This window comes from Acanthochromis polyacanthus, chromosome 22 (assembly GCF_021347895.1).
Source record: "Acanthochromis polyacanthus isolate Apoly-LR-REF ecotype Palm Island chromosome 22, KAUST_Apoly_ChrSc, whole genome shotgun sequence".
Lineage (NCBI taxonomy): Eukaryota > Metazoa > Chordata > Actinopteri > Pomacentridae > Acanthochromis > Acanthochromis polyacanthus.
The window spans coordinates 17,273,058-17,287,768 of NC_067134.1; the positions used below are offsets into that span (position 1 = coordinate 17,273,058).

Here is a 14,711-nt window from a genome sequence, read left to right on the forward strand (position 1 = left end):
GACACACGCACACAGGCTGTTCCATGCATATGTTTATACATACAGAACATGCAGTCCTTGTAATAATAGAACGTCTTGTGTATTGCTCTATCACGGTGTTCCTTTTGTATGAATTTGGACGGTTGCAGATTTGTAAATGTACCAATTTGCCGTGTTTATATGTGGAAAAATGTTTTTATGAGATAGTATGAAATAAACTGTTGATACAATTGGGAACTTGTTCTTCATTTCTTTAAGCCAGATGCTGTTTCAGGATTTGCACCTTCAAAATGTCGACTAAATCCTGCAGTATTTAGATGTTTTACAGATAAAATGCATTTACACTCCAGTAAAACGGTGCAGAATCTGCTGATGAGAGCTTTAACTCAACCTACACGGCTGAAGCATTCAGTGTTTACTTCCTCACCTTGTTTGTCTACTATTGGCCAAACAATGTCACTGAAACACGTGTGCCAACAAACACCAGCCTGAAAAAGGAGTCTCGGCCTGTTTTAAAAAAACACAACTGTGAGCACTTTTAAACACAAGCACACAGTCATACAAATACAGTATTTATCTTATTAGATTATTATAACGGACGCATTTAGCTGTAAGTGGCATTTTACTAAGTGACATCTTATTTATTGAACACATTAAGTAAAACTTTCATAAAAAAGTAGAGATTTTGTTTGGAAATGTAATGAAGCAGTAGTCAGCTGTAATTGATTTTAAGGCCTGATGGGAATATTTCTATGGTTTAATCAAAGCCTAGAGAGGGATTTTAATGTAGTAAGGTGTTAGTAATTAAGGCTGGGGTGTAAAAGTAGGAGCATAAATCTGAGGAGTCTTCAAATTAAGCTCATATTCAGTACTTGAGTAAGGTTAGATAAAACTAGAACAGCACAGAGGCTGCTCAGTCGTATCATTTCCGCCAGCTGAAATCTTTAACAAATCTGTGGATTCAGACTATAAGCTGCATCACTGTCAAAGTCTTATCCATTGTTCCTTGTCTCATTTCTGACCTTCCCTGAAAATTTCATCCAAATCTGGTGGTGTGTTTTTGAGTAATGTTGCGAACAGACAGACAGACCAACACAGATCGCCACTTAGCTCCATTGTGTTCCTTGGCGGAGTTAAAATACCTACAGTACGTTTCTCCTGAGAAGTAAATAAACATTTTTTGCACTAAATATTATAAAAAATCATAGGTTACCTACAATCAAAGCAAGTTTTACAGCTGCAGCATCTGGTTCTCATTATTTTCTTGTATGTATCCTTTATATCACTCTTGTTGAGTGTCTTTTTTATGTTTCTGACAGTTGTGTTGGTTGTGTTTTAACTCCACATTCAAGAAACCCCCACACAAGAATTCTCATGGCTGTTTATGTGTACAAATGGCAAATAACAATCTTGAATCAGGAATCTTGAATCTCTCCTTGACCCTCATTGTGATCAGGTGAGGCAGATGGTTGCCCTCCCTGAACCTGGTTGGGTAAATTTGTATATTAAATAATACTGGAGGATCTTAACCTGAATATTTAGCACTATTGATATTTTTTATTCTAAAACAATCGGGTGTGTTGGTTTAAATGTGCCATGTAAATAACAGTGACAGGCTCCAGTAGCCTGTTATTGTGGACGTCACTTGTGCGACGCTCCCTGACTCACGGCAGTTTCAAGGAGCCCGAACTGGGCGTTTCTTCGCTGCTACTTCTCAAAAAAAAAAAAAAAAAAAAGTTTTGCTGTTGAGCAAGTTTTCACCAACAGCGGTCATCACACGACGGAGACAGTAGAAACCTTCAGCACCGTGTAGCTGCCGGTAACAGCGGAGAAGCGTCATGCTAAAGTGGAGCTAGCTCAAGTTAGTGAGTCTGCGCCGCCATCTGCGGTCCGTAAATATGCAACTTGTCGCTTATTTTCATCTTGTAAAGTTACAGCTGGCTGGTTATCACATCTCGAGTGGCATACTATGAATCGTTAGCAGTGTAAATGGTGTATTCTGTGTGTTTAAACGATGTTTGAGATAGTTTATGTGGTTAAAACTGGTTGGTGTAGCTAGCATGGTAGCTTAGCTAACTTCTGAGTAACTTTGGGCAACTTTAAGGGACCGTCGTCAAACGTTCAGGCGGCCGCAGAGGGAGCGTCGTCCACGGCCGGCTCCCTTCCTGCGCCGCTTTAAGCGGAATGGGAAGCCTTGAAACCTCCGTGTTTGTATCTTGAAATTGCGAGCGGAGTCGAGCTCCATATTGAATCAAAGTTGGCAACTCCTTGACTAATACTTTGTGACTTTCAGGCTGGATTGCTGCGGGGGATCCGGAGTGTGATGGACGGTTTGTTTCCTCCATGTTCAGTCGTTTAATGCAGCAGCCAGCCCAGCAGTCTCCAAGTTTAAAGGACCAGACCTGGATGTGATGGACAATCCGTCCTCAGTGATCACACAAGTCAGCCGGGATGAGGAGGGCAGTAAGGCAGAGAGGGGTAAGTTCTCAGGTCTGTTTGCCCCGGTGGTAGAAGTCGCTCTAATCTGCTCAAACATGTTGCACAGAAACAAGCTGTCACTGGCAGTCGCTCTGCAGAGGTTCAAGCCGCGGCCTTCTATTAAAGTGACAATAACTCATTAGAATCTCACAATAAAAGACTTAAAATCCCCTCAGAGGCATTTTAAGATCGACACTGAGCAACACATCTGCACCATAATTACATCAAACACCCTCCAGAGCGTTTCTCATGTTGGTGATATTATTCATTATGCTGCAGCTGTTTTTAACTAAACTGAAGGAATGTGAAAGTCCAGTTTCTGCCTTCTCAGCTCTCCAATCACTAGTATGGATTTCTGCAGCTGGGCACAACCAATGAGAGGCCAGAATAAATGCAGGTTGGTGAATAATCAGCTGATCTGTCAGGAGGCGAAGGTTTTATTCTGCGCTGCAGGTTTTTGCATTAAGATTAAAAGAGTAAATCTACAGCAGCCTGATATATTTCATAACTATGAACATGTTTGCCAACATGGATTCACAGCTGCTGTTTGCTCTGTTCGCCAACACGACGCAAAGTTATGGAGTCAAAACAAACCTTTTCGTTTCTGTTTCTCTGCAGGATCAAGTTGCATTTGTTTCGATTCTCCCACATTTTCTGACCTGTTTACGCACAAAGAATTTCAGCCATGACTGAACATAATTACAGACATTTTTTGGTGACCAAAACTTTGTTTATATCCCTGTTTTAAAGATAAGATTTCTAGCATCACAGCTGTAACTGCAGATGTCATGTCTGCATTTCCCAACTTCAGGTCAAAAGGTCTGTGTTGTTTTTTCCGGCCAGTATGGATTATTAGTGATCAAGAGAGCACAATAACTGATATTTGGATCAATCGAGGAGTGCTGTGGCTGCTTCAGAGTCGAGGGAAAGCATTTTTACGTGACTTATTTTAACCGAAGTCCGTTACAAAAGACACGACTGTACAGAAAAACGCTGAATATCGCATTAAATATGAGTAGAAACAATTGGAATTTCTATGTAATGCCCTTACAACACCAAATAGTGAACAGTTAACGGAAATATAATCCAAATTGTGCGCTATCTACATCACAGGAGCTGCTATTTTTGTATTTTTGTGAAGGAATCTGCTTGTTACGTGAAAATCCCATCACCTTTTTTTCAGGGGAGTAAAAACTAGTGAAATAAAAAAAACTCAAATCAGGACTGCGCTTATAGCAAGTGAATTAATTTGACTAAAATCTGTACCTTGCTGCTGTTTCAGATCACTGGACAAACTGAATTGTTTGTTAAGCCTGAGTAAATGAAACCCCCACTCAGAAAACAGCCTAAAAATGTAACTTTTTACTTTTAATTCTCTCATTGTTTTACCTTTGGCACTGATGCTTGTCCTATTGTAGAGGCTAAAAATTCTTCAAAATTCTTGAATTCATGAAACTATTCGTTCATTGTTTACTTGTAATTATGACAACTATTGTCAAACTTTCACACTTTAAATGACATAAAAGTGAGCAAATGTCAGGTGTCGAAGGTTCCTCCTTGATCTAAAACTGTAAATCTGCGCCGAAAAACTGCGTCTCTTTGTTCATTTTATTAATTTGCGTGTTTCTTTTAACTTGAGAGCTTCAGTGTGCCTTATAAACCCGCTGAAATGTTTAATTTGTCTGTTTTTATTGGAGAGTTTTACAGCCACATGAAAGTCAAACGGCTGCTTCGGAGGGTTTTCCCTTTTTCTTTTCGCAAAGAGTCGAATCCTTGTAAAATCACGAATCTTTATGAGCGATCGAGGCGTGTTTAAATACATTGTCAGCATGCGAGGGAAGACCGAAAGAAGACCAAACTGTACAGGCGTTTGGGAATGGGTTGAAAAGGCCTTCTGTTGGAGGTTTTGGTTGTTTGAAATCGAAGCAGGCGCAGAATCTAAATGTGCCGTCGTCGTCTGACTGAAGCTCAGCTGATAAATGACGAAAAATGGGAGTGGAAGTGTTGATTACGGGAAATTATTGAGCGCGCAAGGCTTTTAAATGCATCCTGGTGAAAGAGTCTGATCGGACGAAGCATCTGATCCTGAAATAACTTCACGCTGAGGTCACGCAGCGATGCAGCTGCTTGTGAATTATTCATTTTTGTTAAGTCATGGAGCAGGACATGTCATGTTGAGATAAGAATTTCTGCTAAAATAAAAACAAGTTTAGCTCCATCTCATTTACTCCAGCTCGTTAGTTGGTAACCTTCAGCAGACTATCTGATTGATGATTACCTAAGATTTGTACTGCTTGTCTGGAAACGCACTAATTACACAGCCATTGTGCTGATAGCGTTTCTCACACCTGCTTTTTAGCGTGTTTGTTCTCCGGCCAGACTTCTTCCTGCGTTATTCAACTGTTAATATTGGTCAAGTTAAAAAAAAAAAAAAAAGAATGGCGGCTCTTAATATATTTTTGCCCAAAGGTAATTGAGTAAAACACATCAAACGGTTGTTTCATGTGTGTTTAAAGCCAGATGTGTAAGAACCTAGGCCTGGCCCAAATAGTGGTTTCTGGCCTCCGAATATTCAGGCTCTAGTAAAGACGAATATCCGAATAGTCTCGGGTCCAAATTTTGCCTTCGTTTTGTCTTCAGGCGAATATCCGGATAACGCCGTAGCTAACGAATATTTGGATGTTCGATATATTCGGGTCCAGCCCTATATGAACCGCAGCTTAAAATACAGAAACATTACTGCTGCTCGTTAATTAGCACCTACGACTGTTTTATTGCTTCAGCTGGAACAATACAGTTGAATGTGCTTCACCGTGTTGTAGTATTAAATGCAGCAATGTCCATTATTACACTTCAAAATAAGAGAAACTTTAGATGATATGTACAGTTTACCTCCTTAACAATTCTGTCGAGGGAAGTAATTACAATTTCAGCCTCAAAAAATCAGCGCGCGAGAAGGATGTTGCGTTGTTTTTCTTTCGGAGGCGTCGCATTGTTTTCGAAGCCTATTTTTAGAGAAATGACACAATAATCTGAGCTTTGCCTTGGCTGCAAAGGAGTGAAATATTTGCAAGGTGACCGTTCAACAACAACAGAGTCTAAACTTAGGAAGGTAATCATACAATGCTTTACTACAGTGACGTTACGGCTCTGTTTAAAGGGCAACACACCCCAAGCAAAGTAGTTTGAATGACAAGTTTACCGAGCAGATCTGTTGGAAAGGCCTCAGGTGGTTTCAAATCACCGCATAAATTAAACGTAGTAATGAAAAAGCATCATCACTGCACTGTCCTCTCAGTGCCTTCTCATGACTCAGTTTAATAATATAGCCTGCAGTATTAGTTTCTTCCTTGTCATTTTCATAAAGCCTCTTTTTATGAATTAACTCATGCTGTGTGTTGTGCAGTCAGCCTCCGGTTAGTCAGGTTGTCTGCTGAAAAGCGTGTGATTTTAAGAACAAAAATGAAGATGCGTAGTGAGTGGAGACTCTTGGGAGCAAATAAGGAAACAAAGCAGCGACAGTTGGTGGGTTTTTATAAAATTAGGCTGCATTCTGTGTAACCAATTGGGATTAGTTTTGCTTATTAGAGATAAGAGTTTGTGGAAAACCGCAAGAATTACAGAAAAGCAGAGACACGTGAATGAATTGTACGCAAACATATCAGTCAGAAACGGAGGAATTGAGCTGAGTAAGAAGAAGAAACGACACGATAATAGCATCCCGGGCTACAACACAACGGCTTCCTCCACTGATACCCGTCTGTTTCCTCTTCCTGTTTTGGCCCGAGCAAGGCCAGCAGAGGGTCAGACGGGGTTTGAATCCACAAATGGAGCAGGAGGGAATGAAAGGCGCGAGAGACGGACAACAGAGGTTTGTGTTGGTAACGCAGTCACGTCCAGAGAGCAGAATAAAGGCCCAGAAACTCGGTCTAATGGGAGCAGCGCCGTTCACGCACATTTACAGGACGCTCAGTGGACGTTAGTGGAGTTCTGCTCCGACAAACATCCCTGAGGAAAGAAAAGGAGAGAAGCTTCTGCTGAAATTCAACTGGAACAAAAATTTCTAGATTTTGACCTAAAAGCTCTCAAACTTTTTTCCTCACAAAGCCAATCGTGTGAACATGATGACATGAAGTGATGAATAAATGACAAAAAAAAAGAGTCGAGTTTAGGAGAGAACTGTTTGAATTTGCTCATTGCAAAACCTGATCATTTTAATAAGCTCAAGGCCTGTTTTATTTTTTGTTTGTTTGCGACCAACAGTCCAAAACACAAAGAGATTCAGTTTACAGTTGTAAAAGATTGAGGACACCAGGAAATATTCACATTTGAAAAGACAAATTTAAAGAGTTTGGAGTTCTTATTGATTAATTAATCATGGCAGGTAGATTACGATGTGCTCTACTAGTGTTCGATTGATATCTAGAGAACAGGGTGGCTGGTTGCATGCACACGCTGAACAAAAATATACACGCAACACTTTTGTTTTTGGTGAACTGAACTCAAAGATCTGACACTTTTTCTCTGTCCACAAAAAGTCTATTTCTCTCAAATATGTCTAAATCTGTGTTAGTGAGCACTTCTTCTTTCCACCTCACAGGTGTGCCATATCAAGATGCTGATTAGACAGCATGATTAGTGCACAGGTGTGCCTTAGACTGCCCACAATAAAAGGCCACTCTAAGAATGTGCAGGTTTATCACAGCGCGATGCCACAGATGTCACATGTTTTGATGGAACGTGCAGTTGGCATGTCGACTGCAGGAATGTCTAACCGGAGCTGTTGCCTGTGAAGTTGATGCTCATTTCTCTACCATAAGCTGTCCCCAAAAGTGTTTCAGAGAATTAGCAGTACATCCAGCCAGCCTCACAACCGCAGACCACGTGGAACCACACCAGGCCGGGACCTCCACATCCAGCATCTTCACCTCCATGATCACTGAGACCGGCCACCCAGACAGCTACTGCAACAATTGGTTTGCACGACCAACAAAACCACCAAGCCAAGCATGGAAAATGTCTGCAACTAGAAAAGCACGGAGAGAGCGTAGTACTCCACCAAGGCTGCTCAGTCGGTGTATGATTTCCGATGGATGAAATTCTTAAACAATTTGTGGCCCGCAACCGTCGATTTGTAGCAGGATCGCAATCATGTGATCAGCAGGCAGCTGTTGTAGAGTTCACTTGTTGACGCCGTGCTGGTGTCTTGCAACGATACGAAAAACTTCAACAAATCTGTGGATCCAGGCTAGAATCACTCGGTCCTTGTGTCATTTCTGACCTTCCCTGAAAATTTCGCCCGAATCCAGTCGTCTGTTTTTGAGTAATGTTGCGAACAGACAGACAGATAAACCAATGCCAATCGCCACATAACTAGTAATTATTATTCATGAATTTGTATGTCCAATAAAATGTAGAAAGGATGTTTTTGTGTGGGGAAAAATGCATTTTTTTCTGTCAAACTCTGTTTTCAGCTGTTTTCTGTTTTACCATCATTTCTTAATTTGTGTCCAGTGCTGCATTCGTGGTTGTTGTTTCAAGCAGCTTTAAACGTAGATTTCATTTTCAAAAGCAAATGGAAGATACTGACGTAACAGAACCGACATTAACCGAGCTGAAAACGGATTCCTTTTAGAAGTTTGCTCTTCATTGGAAGGCAATGCGTGCTTTTGACCAGTCATGTGCCTGCCTTGTTGTGATTGGGTCACTACATCCCATAACACCACATGATGAGTGTAAAAATGCCTTTACAGTGTTTGCCTGCCACCGTGAGTGAAGCGTTAAAGTACTGAGTGTCCATTGGTGGCTTTCTGCTGACATCAGAGGTTCAGTTACGCAAGAGCTACTGGCAGACACGTGTCGGGGTTTGTGCACATGATAAAAGTATGAGGAACGACGCTGGATGTCCTTTTTGTGCAATCAGTAACAAGACGGAGGCATCAGTTAATGAGTTATTTCAACCTGACACAGGAAGTGTGTTGCATTTTTTAAAAAAGCATATTAACCTTCTGAACTCTGTCCTGCACTGCTGCGGAAACAGACCAGCTAGTTAGAAGTAGAGAGATGAAACAGGATAATTTATTATGATGCTCTTTAAAATAATTCCATAAAAATACATCTGTAATCAACATTTTTCTCCATGTGCTGCCATGATTGGAAAATCACTGACTCCACATACTACAGATGTTTTACTGCTTCACTTTTTTAGTTCTTTCCACACTTGTGGTCTGTGCAAACACTGCTTGCAGTTCACTCAAGCGAGCGTTGCATTTTTATCATGTGACTTTTGGTTGCAGACGAGTCAGTCGCGGTCACAGTTGCGCCACTTAGCGCAGAGTTTTTTTGGGTTTTACGCAATCTGATCTGTGCAAATGGTTTATTTTGGGCACATGTTAAAATGTAGGTTAAAGTTTTTGGTCAGATTCACAGATGAGTTGAAAATTTTCCGAAGAACTGATCAATATCGTGATGCACATAACGGCTTTGTTTACATTTTCGCCGGAGTTTGACTTAAAGTGAAAATTGATTTAAGTCGATCTGTAGGAACGGAACTCTGATGTAAGTTGAGGACCCCCTGTACATGAATTGTTTGGTGCAGAAAACAAGAGCCCAAAGATATGCAGCATCCAACTTGAGCAAAATGCCATATACACTAATCCTATTGCGTCTGCCCTGCCTGTTGATGCCACAGTCCTATTATCACACTTGAACTTGCTTTATGGCTCTTATCCAGGTTGTTTTCTCCTGACTACATCTTTGCTTGTGTTGTATCGACTCGCAAATGTACTTTGTTTCAATAAAAGCGTCTGCTAAATGAAACTTTTGAACGGAAATGCAAATAAAGTGCTTCTAAAAACGGTTGCTTGATGATCTCTTTCTTCTGCAGGCTCGTCTCCCGCTCTGTCCTCCAAGAAGCCCCGGAGTGGAGGCCTCTTCTCCAGCCTCTTCTGCTGCCTCTGTCGGGACCAATCGGAGCCTCCGCCGGTCAACAACAACGCTCCCCTCCTGGTGGAGGAGAATGGAACCATCTCCAAGGTGCGTTCGCCTGGTCGGTCGGGGCGGATTCCACTTGCATTTTTGTTGTGTTGTGACAGCAGTGGAAAGATTAAATCTGTCCTAGAGAGAGAAAGGTCAGGAAGAAGGCATTTCTAGACTGAAGAGTTGTTTCTCGCACCTGCCACGCTTGCCATTGTCATCTTTGTGTTGATATATTATTGCATGCAGCTCAAAGGATTTCGAACGTGTGTGTTAAAGCTCAGGGGAAACGGTGTTCTGTGTGGTTTTTTTAGATCCAGGTGAAGCAGTCGAAGCCGCTGCTGCCTCCAGTGAAGTCAAAAGACTCTGGGAAGATCTGCGTGGTGATAGATCTGGATGAGACGTTAGTTCACAGCTCTTTCAAGGTCAGAAGAAATCCGTGTTGTTGCACAAATTGCAAGCAGCTAGCTGAACATTTCCAGAGCGTTCTTACGTTTCTTGGATGACGCAGGAACTCAGAGATACGAGCTGAACGTAGTCGTCCCCTGTGGTTGCATTACCTCATTAGATAGTTATGCTGAAGAGTAAGAAACACTCTCACGTCGACATTTTCCTCCATCTGGTTGTTGTTGGCTCCAACGGTGACATTTCTGTCGCCGCTGGTGAATGCCAAACCCAAACTAGCTGCTTCTTAAACCCAAATAAACACAGCGGCTCCTGCATGTGCACACATTCTGTCGGTACCTGCAGCAACACTGCAGCCAGAGAATAAAGTCGTATTCATTCTCCAGTCTTGGTGGTTAAACTGAGCTTTTTTCCCCCTTTTTATAGCCTGTGAACAATGCGGATTTCATCATTCCTGTGGAAATAGACGGAACAGTACACCAGGTAACGCTCGCATCACGCCGCTGCGCTAAAATGTCCGTGTTGTGTCTCACCGTCGTCCGATTTGTATGACGGCTCTTCTCCCAGTGTAAATTACTGAGTGCAGCCACTGCTGTCAGCGTTTAGGGGATTTGAGGACGGCTGCTGCAGATTGATGACATACCATGGGTCTGGGCCTGATTCAAGTAATCCAGGATAGGTTTGTTCAGACAAGCACAGCCTATTCCGGATGACTTGGTTCAGGAACGCTGCCCTCAGACGCCGACACAGCAGGAAGAAGACAAAACGGAGCTTCAACCAGCCAAATGCTCGTCTGTGTCGTATATATTTAGCTTCCTCTGCTGGTCTTGAATGTTATTGAATGCAAACTGTGACTTTGGTCTGTTGGAATTAAAAGTATTCATTTGCATTTGAAACACTTACAGAAAACATGGCACTTCCTCGGGCATTTGTGATTTGCAGAAACACGTTGTATTTAGAAATGCTTTAAAGATCCCTGCATTCCAGGTGTATGTCCTGAAGCGGCCTCATGTCGACGAGTTCCTGAAGAGGATGGGAGAACTGTTCGAGTGCGTCCTGTTCACCGCCAGCTTAGCCAAGGTGACGATCAGGAGGAAGAACTGCGCTTGGACGTGTCTGTTCTCTTGGTGGCGTTTTTATGTCCGTAGAAGAAGTATTAATAAAGGGAGGCTGGGTGACTATAAAAGGAAAACATCAAGTTTGGGGTCACGTAGAAATGTCCTTATTTTTGGTAGAAAAGCAGTGGTTTTTCTAGCATACCAAGAGAAGCTGCTGACGCTTTGATTTAATTGCAGGTTTTTAGAGCAGAATTGGTTTGACACGTCACCAAAACATTAATCTGAACGTCATCCTGGAACCCCTTCTCTAATATATCAGTTATATTTTGCATCATCTTCAGTATGCAGATCCAGTCTCCGATCTGCTGGATAAGTGGGGAGCTTTTCGCTGCCGCCTTTTCCGAGAGTCCTGCGTCTTCCACCGAGGGAACTACGTCAAGGATCTGAGCCGCCTGGGTCGGGACCTGAACAAGGTGATCATCGTGGACAACTCTCCTGCCTCCTACATCTTCCACCCCGACAACGCGGTGAGTATCCTGACGATGGCTTCGGTAGAACTGCAGTTTGAGGAATTATGTGTTTATCTGATAGGAACAGTGCACATTAATGAAGGTCTATTTAGACAGCAGTAGATGTAAAGATGCCAGATTATAGCAACAATGCTAAGTTACACCCGCGATTTAAAGACAGGACGAGATTATTTTAATGGAATAACACAAGAAATTTGGATACACAGAGATGAGTTTGTAGAAATTTAAACTCAATCAGCCACAGTGCAGTCCTGTTAGCCTAAAAAATTTATAAATCAACTTTAGAAGCGAGCGTTTGCAGCGTATTAAATTATTTTAATGTCATTGTTTTAATGATTGCAACAAACTCATACTGATGGGATTTAATCAACCAGAGCTCCATCATGTGCTGATCCCAGCACACTGAGGAGTATGTTCAGTCCAGTTCATCTGCTAATAGATGATCTGCCATGGTGGTTGTGGAAGTTTAAACAAAATTCACTCAAACCAACAACTTCTCTGACATGGCATCACTTAGTTTGGAGGTAAAAATTCCGGTAACATGAACATTAAATCGGTTCATTTGGGAAACGCAGTGAAGCTGAAGATGGTCTGTTCCTCCCATCACCAGAATTAATGGTTTAATCCTGAAAATCTGCTGCTGCAGTTCTTTTTCTTGTTTTTTTTTACCAGACGAGCACATCAGCTCAGCAGTTGATCAGAAGACTGCAGCTCTACAGAAATATTTCGCGAAAAACAAGCTAGAAGTAACTAACAGTGCCAGGATCAGTGTGCCGGTGTGGTTGCTGACAGTCTGGCTTTTCGTCCAGGTGCCGGTGGCCACGTGGTTCGACGACATGTCCGACACCGAGCTGCTGGACCTGATCCCGTTCTTCGAGAGGCTGAGCAAAGTGGACAACGTCTACACGGTCCTGAAGCAGCAGGCGACGGCGAGCTAACGCCGCTCCGCTTTTCGTCTGAGCTCCGAACAAAAACGCCGAACAGAACCAGAAATGCACACAAAGCAGTGAGGCACCAGCGATCACTGCCGACCAGAACTCTAGACTGCTTCACCGCTGAGCCTTCACCTCCCCGTCACGTCTGTCTGTTTGGAGGCCGCAACGCTGCCACCTCCTGGTCAAACAGAACACTGGCCTCCTTGTCCTACCATGACCCATGAAAGGATGAATGTTTAATGACACCTCTGCTTTGTTGGGCAGAGTTGTGTAGCCGGGAATCCTCTGGACGGGTACTGGACTTCTCATGGATTCAGGAATCTTTGGAAATGAACTTGATGAGTCGTCGAAAGAGCTGATGGTGAACACGTACTGTAGGTGTGTTTTAAACATCGTGGAGCAGCAGCATCATCTTCTATTCACACTATCTGTCAGCGGCGTGTGTCCTGTTAGAGGCTTTAGAGCAGGGATGTGATCAGGTGTTTCTGACTAATCATCACAGTGTTACACATGAATCGGATAAAAAAATAAGTCTCTAGTTCCAGCTGGGGTCGTATTGTTAAGTGAAATTAGGATTTGCTGAAAACTGATTGGACTGCACTTTACAAGGACTTTCTGTATTCTTAATTCACTGCAGCGTATAAACTGATTTTAGCACAATTTATGAACAAACCCCAGCCTAAAAAAATGAGCATTTGGTTGTAAATTGGTCTTTTATTTTGAAATTTTGGGTAATTTTTAGTATCAAATCAAACAGGTGGAAAATCGGTTGCAAAAATCAGTGAAAGTGGGCGTGTACCACAAACAATGACCCATATTAAAGCAGCCTACTTCCACATTTATTGTTTGGACCAGTTGCCGGCAGCAACCAGAGGACCAGGATCGACTACTAAAACCACCTGGATGTCAGTAGTCATGAACAATGCATCAAAACTGCCTTTATCCGTGTCTCATCTGTTTAAGAGCGTCGTTTGATGCAAAAAAAAAAAATCATATTTAGGCTCGTCGGTTTGGTTCTAATAAGCTTCGATGTATTTTTCTGTTTTTTTTCTGAAGCGGTACACATCGGCAGGAAACGGTTTCAGGACTTTGAAAGCAAAACGTGACTCATCTAGTCCAGATTTAAAGGAGGAATCCACCCTGAAACACTTCAACACTATACATAAGCAGATGTCGGATTTATCTTCGACCTCTGGGTCCTTTTTTTCTCGTTCTCTCTTCAATGACAGTAGTTATTAATTCCAGTGCAGCTTCGGTAGAGTTTGATTGAGCTAAACAAAATCGATAAATGTCAAGTTCTTGGTGCGTTTTCAAATATGAAATATTGTGATGAATTCCTTCCTTCAGGTAAAACCCAGCAGTTTGATGACTGTCCAGTCAAATGCATTCTGGGAGATGTAGGAAACACCTGCAGCAGTGTGAGATGATTTAAGGGTGGACTTTTCCTTTTGCAATCTCGCTGACATTTTCTCTCCTGCTTGTTCTTACTTCTGTAACGTTTGTTGGTTCAGTCAGGTTTCAGGAGCAACATTTGCGTCGACAATACCAAGCGTTGACACCGATGAATGAAAACCGTTTGACGAAGAGCCTCAGTAGCGGCTCGTGATGCGACTTGACCTTAGATGGGGCATTTAACAAATCCATGTCAATCAAATTAGCCTGTTTCTATTTGAAATAATTACTTTTTTTTATTTCTTATTTTGTCCAGGAGTGGTAATCTTCTGTAATATTCACAGAATGTTTTCCAAGGTGAAAACGTTGTGAGGTTTTTTTTTTGTTTTTTTTTGCTGTTTTGGTGTGGTTGGTTACCTCATATGTTCGTAGGTAGAATACGGATCACAAACACCAGCAAATGACTAAACAGATAATGTCTTACTGTTGTAGGCACATAACAGGGTAATTTAATGGAAGCCATGATCACGTGTTTTCAATTAGATTTGATGCTGTTGGTGTTTGGAATTGGTCGGCCAACAACATTCAGTCATTCATTTAAACCGAGTATTGTGTCACTGTGGGGCCCATTCGCTGATACTGTACTTCTTACACATTCAGTAGATATGTATATGTTGTTTTGCACAGTAATAAAGCAAACAAATTTCATTAATATATGAAATATTCATGTTACTGTACTCATGATTCAATAGATGTAACCTAATTTTTGACCTTTGTCGTTTTATCATACCAAATTATGTATGGACTGTATGTAATAATGCCATTTTTTTTCCATAAATGCTAAATTGAAAGATGGTCCAACTGCTGTTTTGTTGAGTTTGTTTGTTATAACCCTAATCTCCAACCTAGAATCAAAGTAGCAGGCGTGCAAATGTATTCAGAACTGATTTGTCATCAAG

General features: G+C 41.9%; 1 protein-coding gene across 3 annotated transcripts; it reads left to right on the top strand.

The window, feature by feature from the left end:
• Window positions 1–1,696: 1,696 nt before the first annotated feature.
• Window positions 1,697–14,607, top strand: LOC110968252 (carboxy-terminal domain RNA polymerase II polypeptide A small phosphatase 1-like). 3 transcript variants are annotated; one of them, XM_022218089.2, is made up of 8 exons: window positions 1,697–1,840; window positions 2,273–2,457; window positions 9,344–9,492; window positions 9,747–9,857; window positions 10,264–10,320; window positions 10,825–10,917; window positions 11,237–11,422; window positions 12,235–14,607. In XM_022218089.2, exons 2-8 carry the CDS (start codon window positions 2,391–2,393, stop codon window positions 12,361–12,363), a joined length of 792 nt encoding a protein of 263 aa, XP_022073781.1. In that variant the 5' UTR covers window positions 1,697–1,840; window positions 2,273–2,390; the 3' UTR covers window positions 12,364–14,607. The 3 variants fall into 3 exon arrangements, with proteins under 3 accessions (XP_022073781.1, XP_022073782.1, XP_022073783.1); XM_022218090.2 differs by having other exon boundaries at window positions 1,707–1,867; XM_022218091.2 differs by having other exon boundaries at window positions 1,708–1,844.
• Window positions 14,608–14,711: the final 104 nt, after the last annotated feature.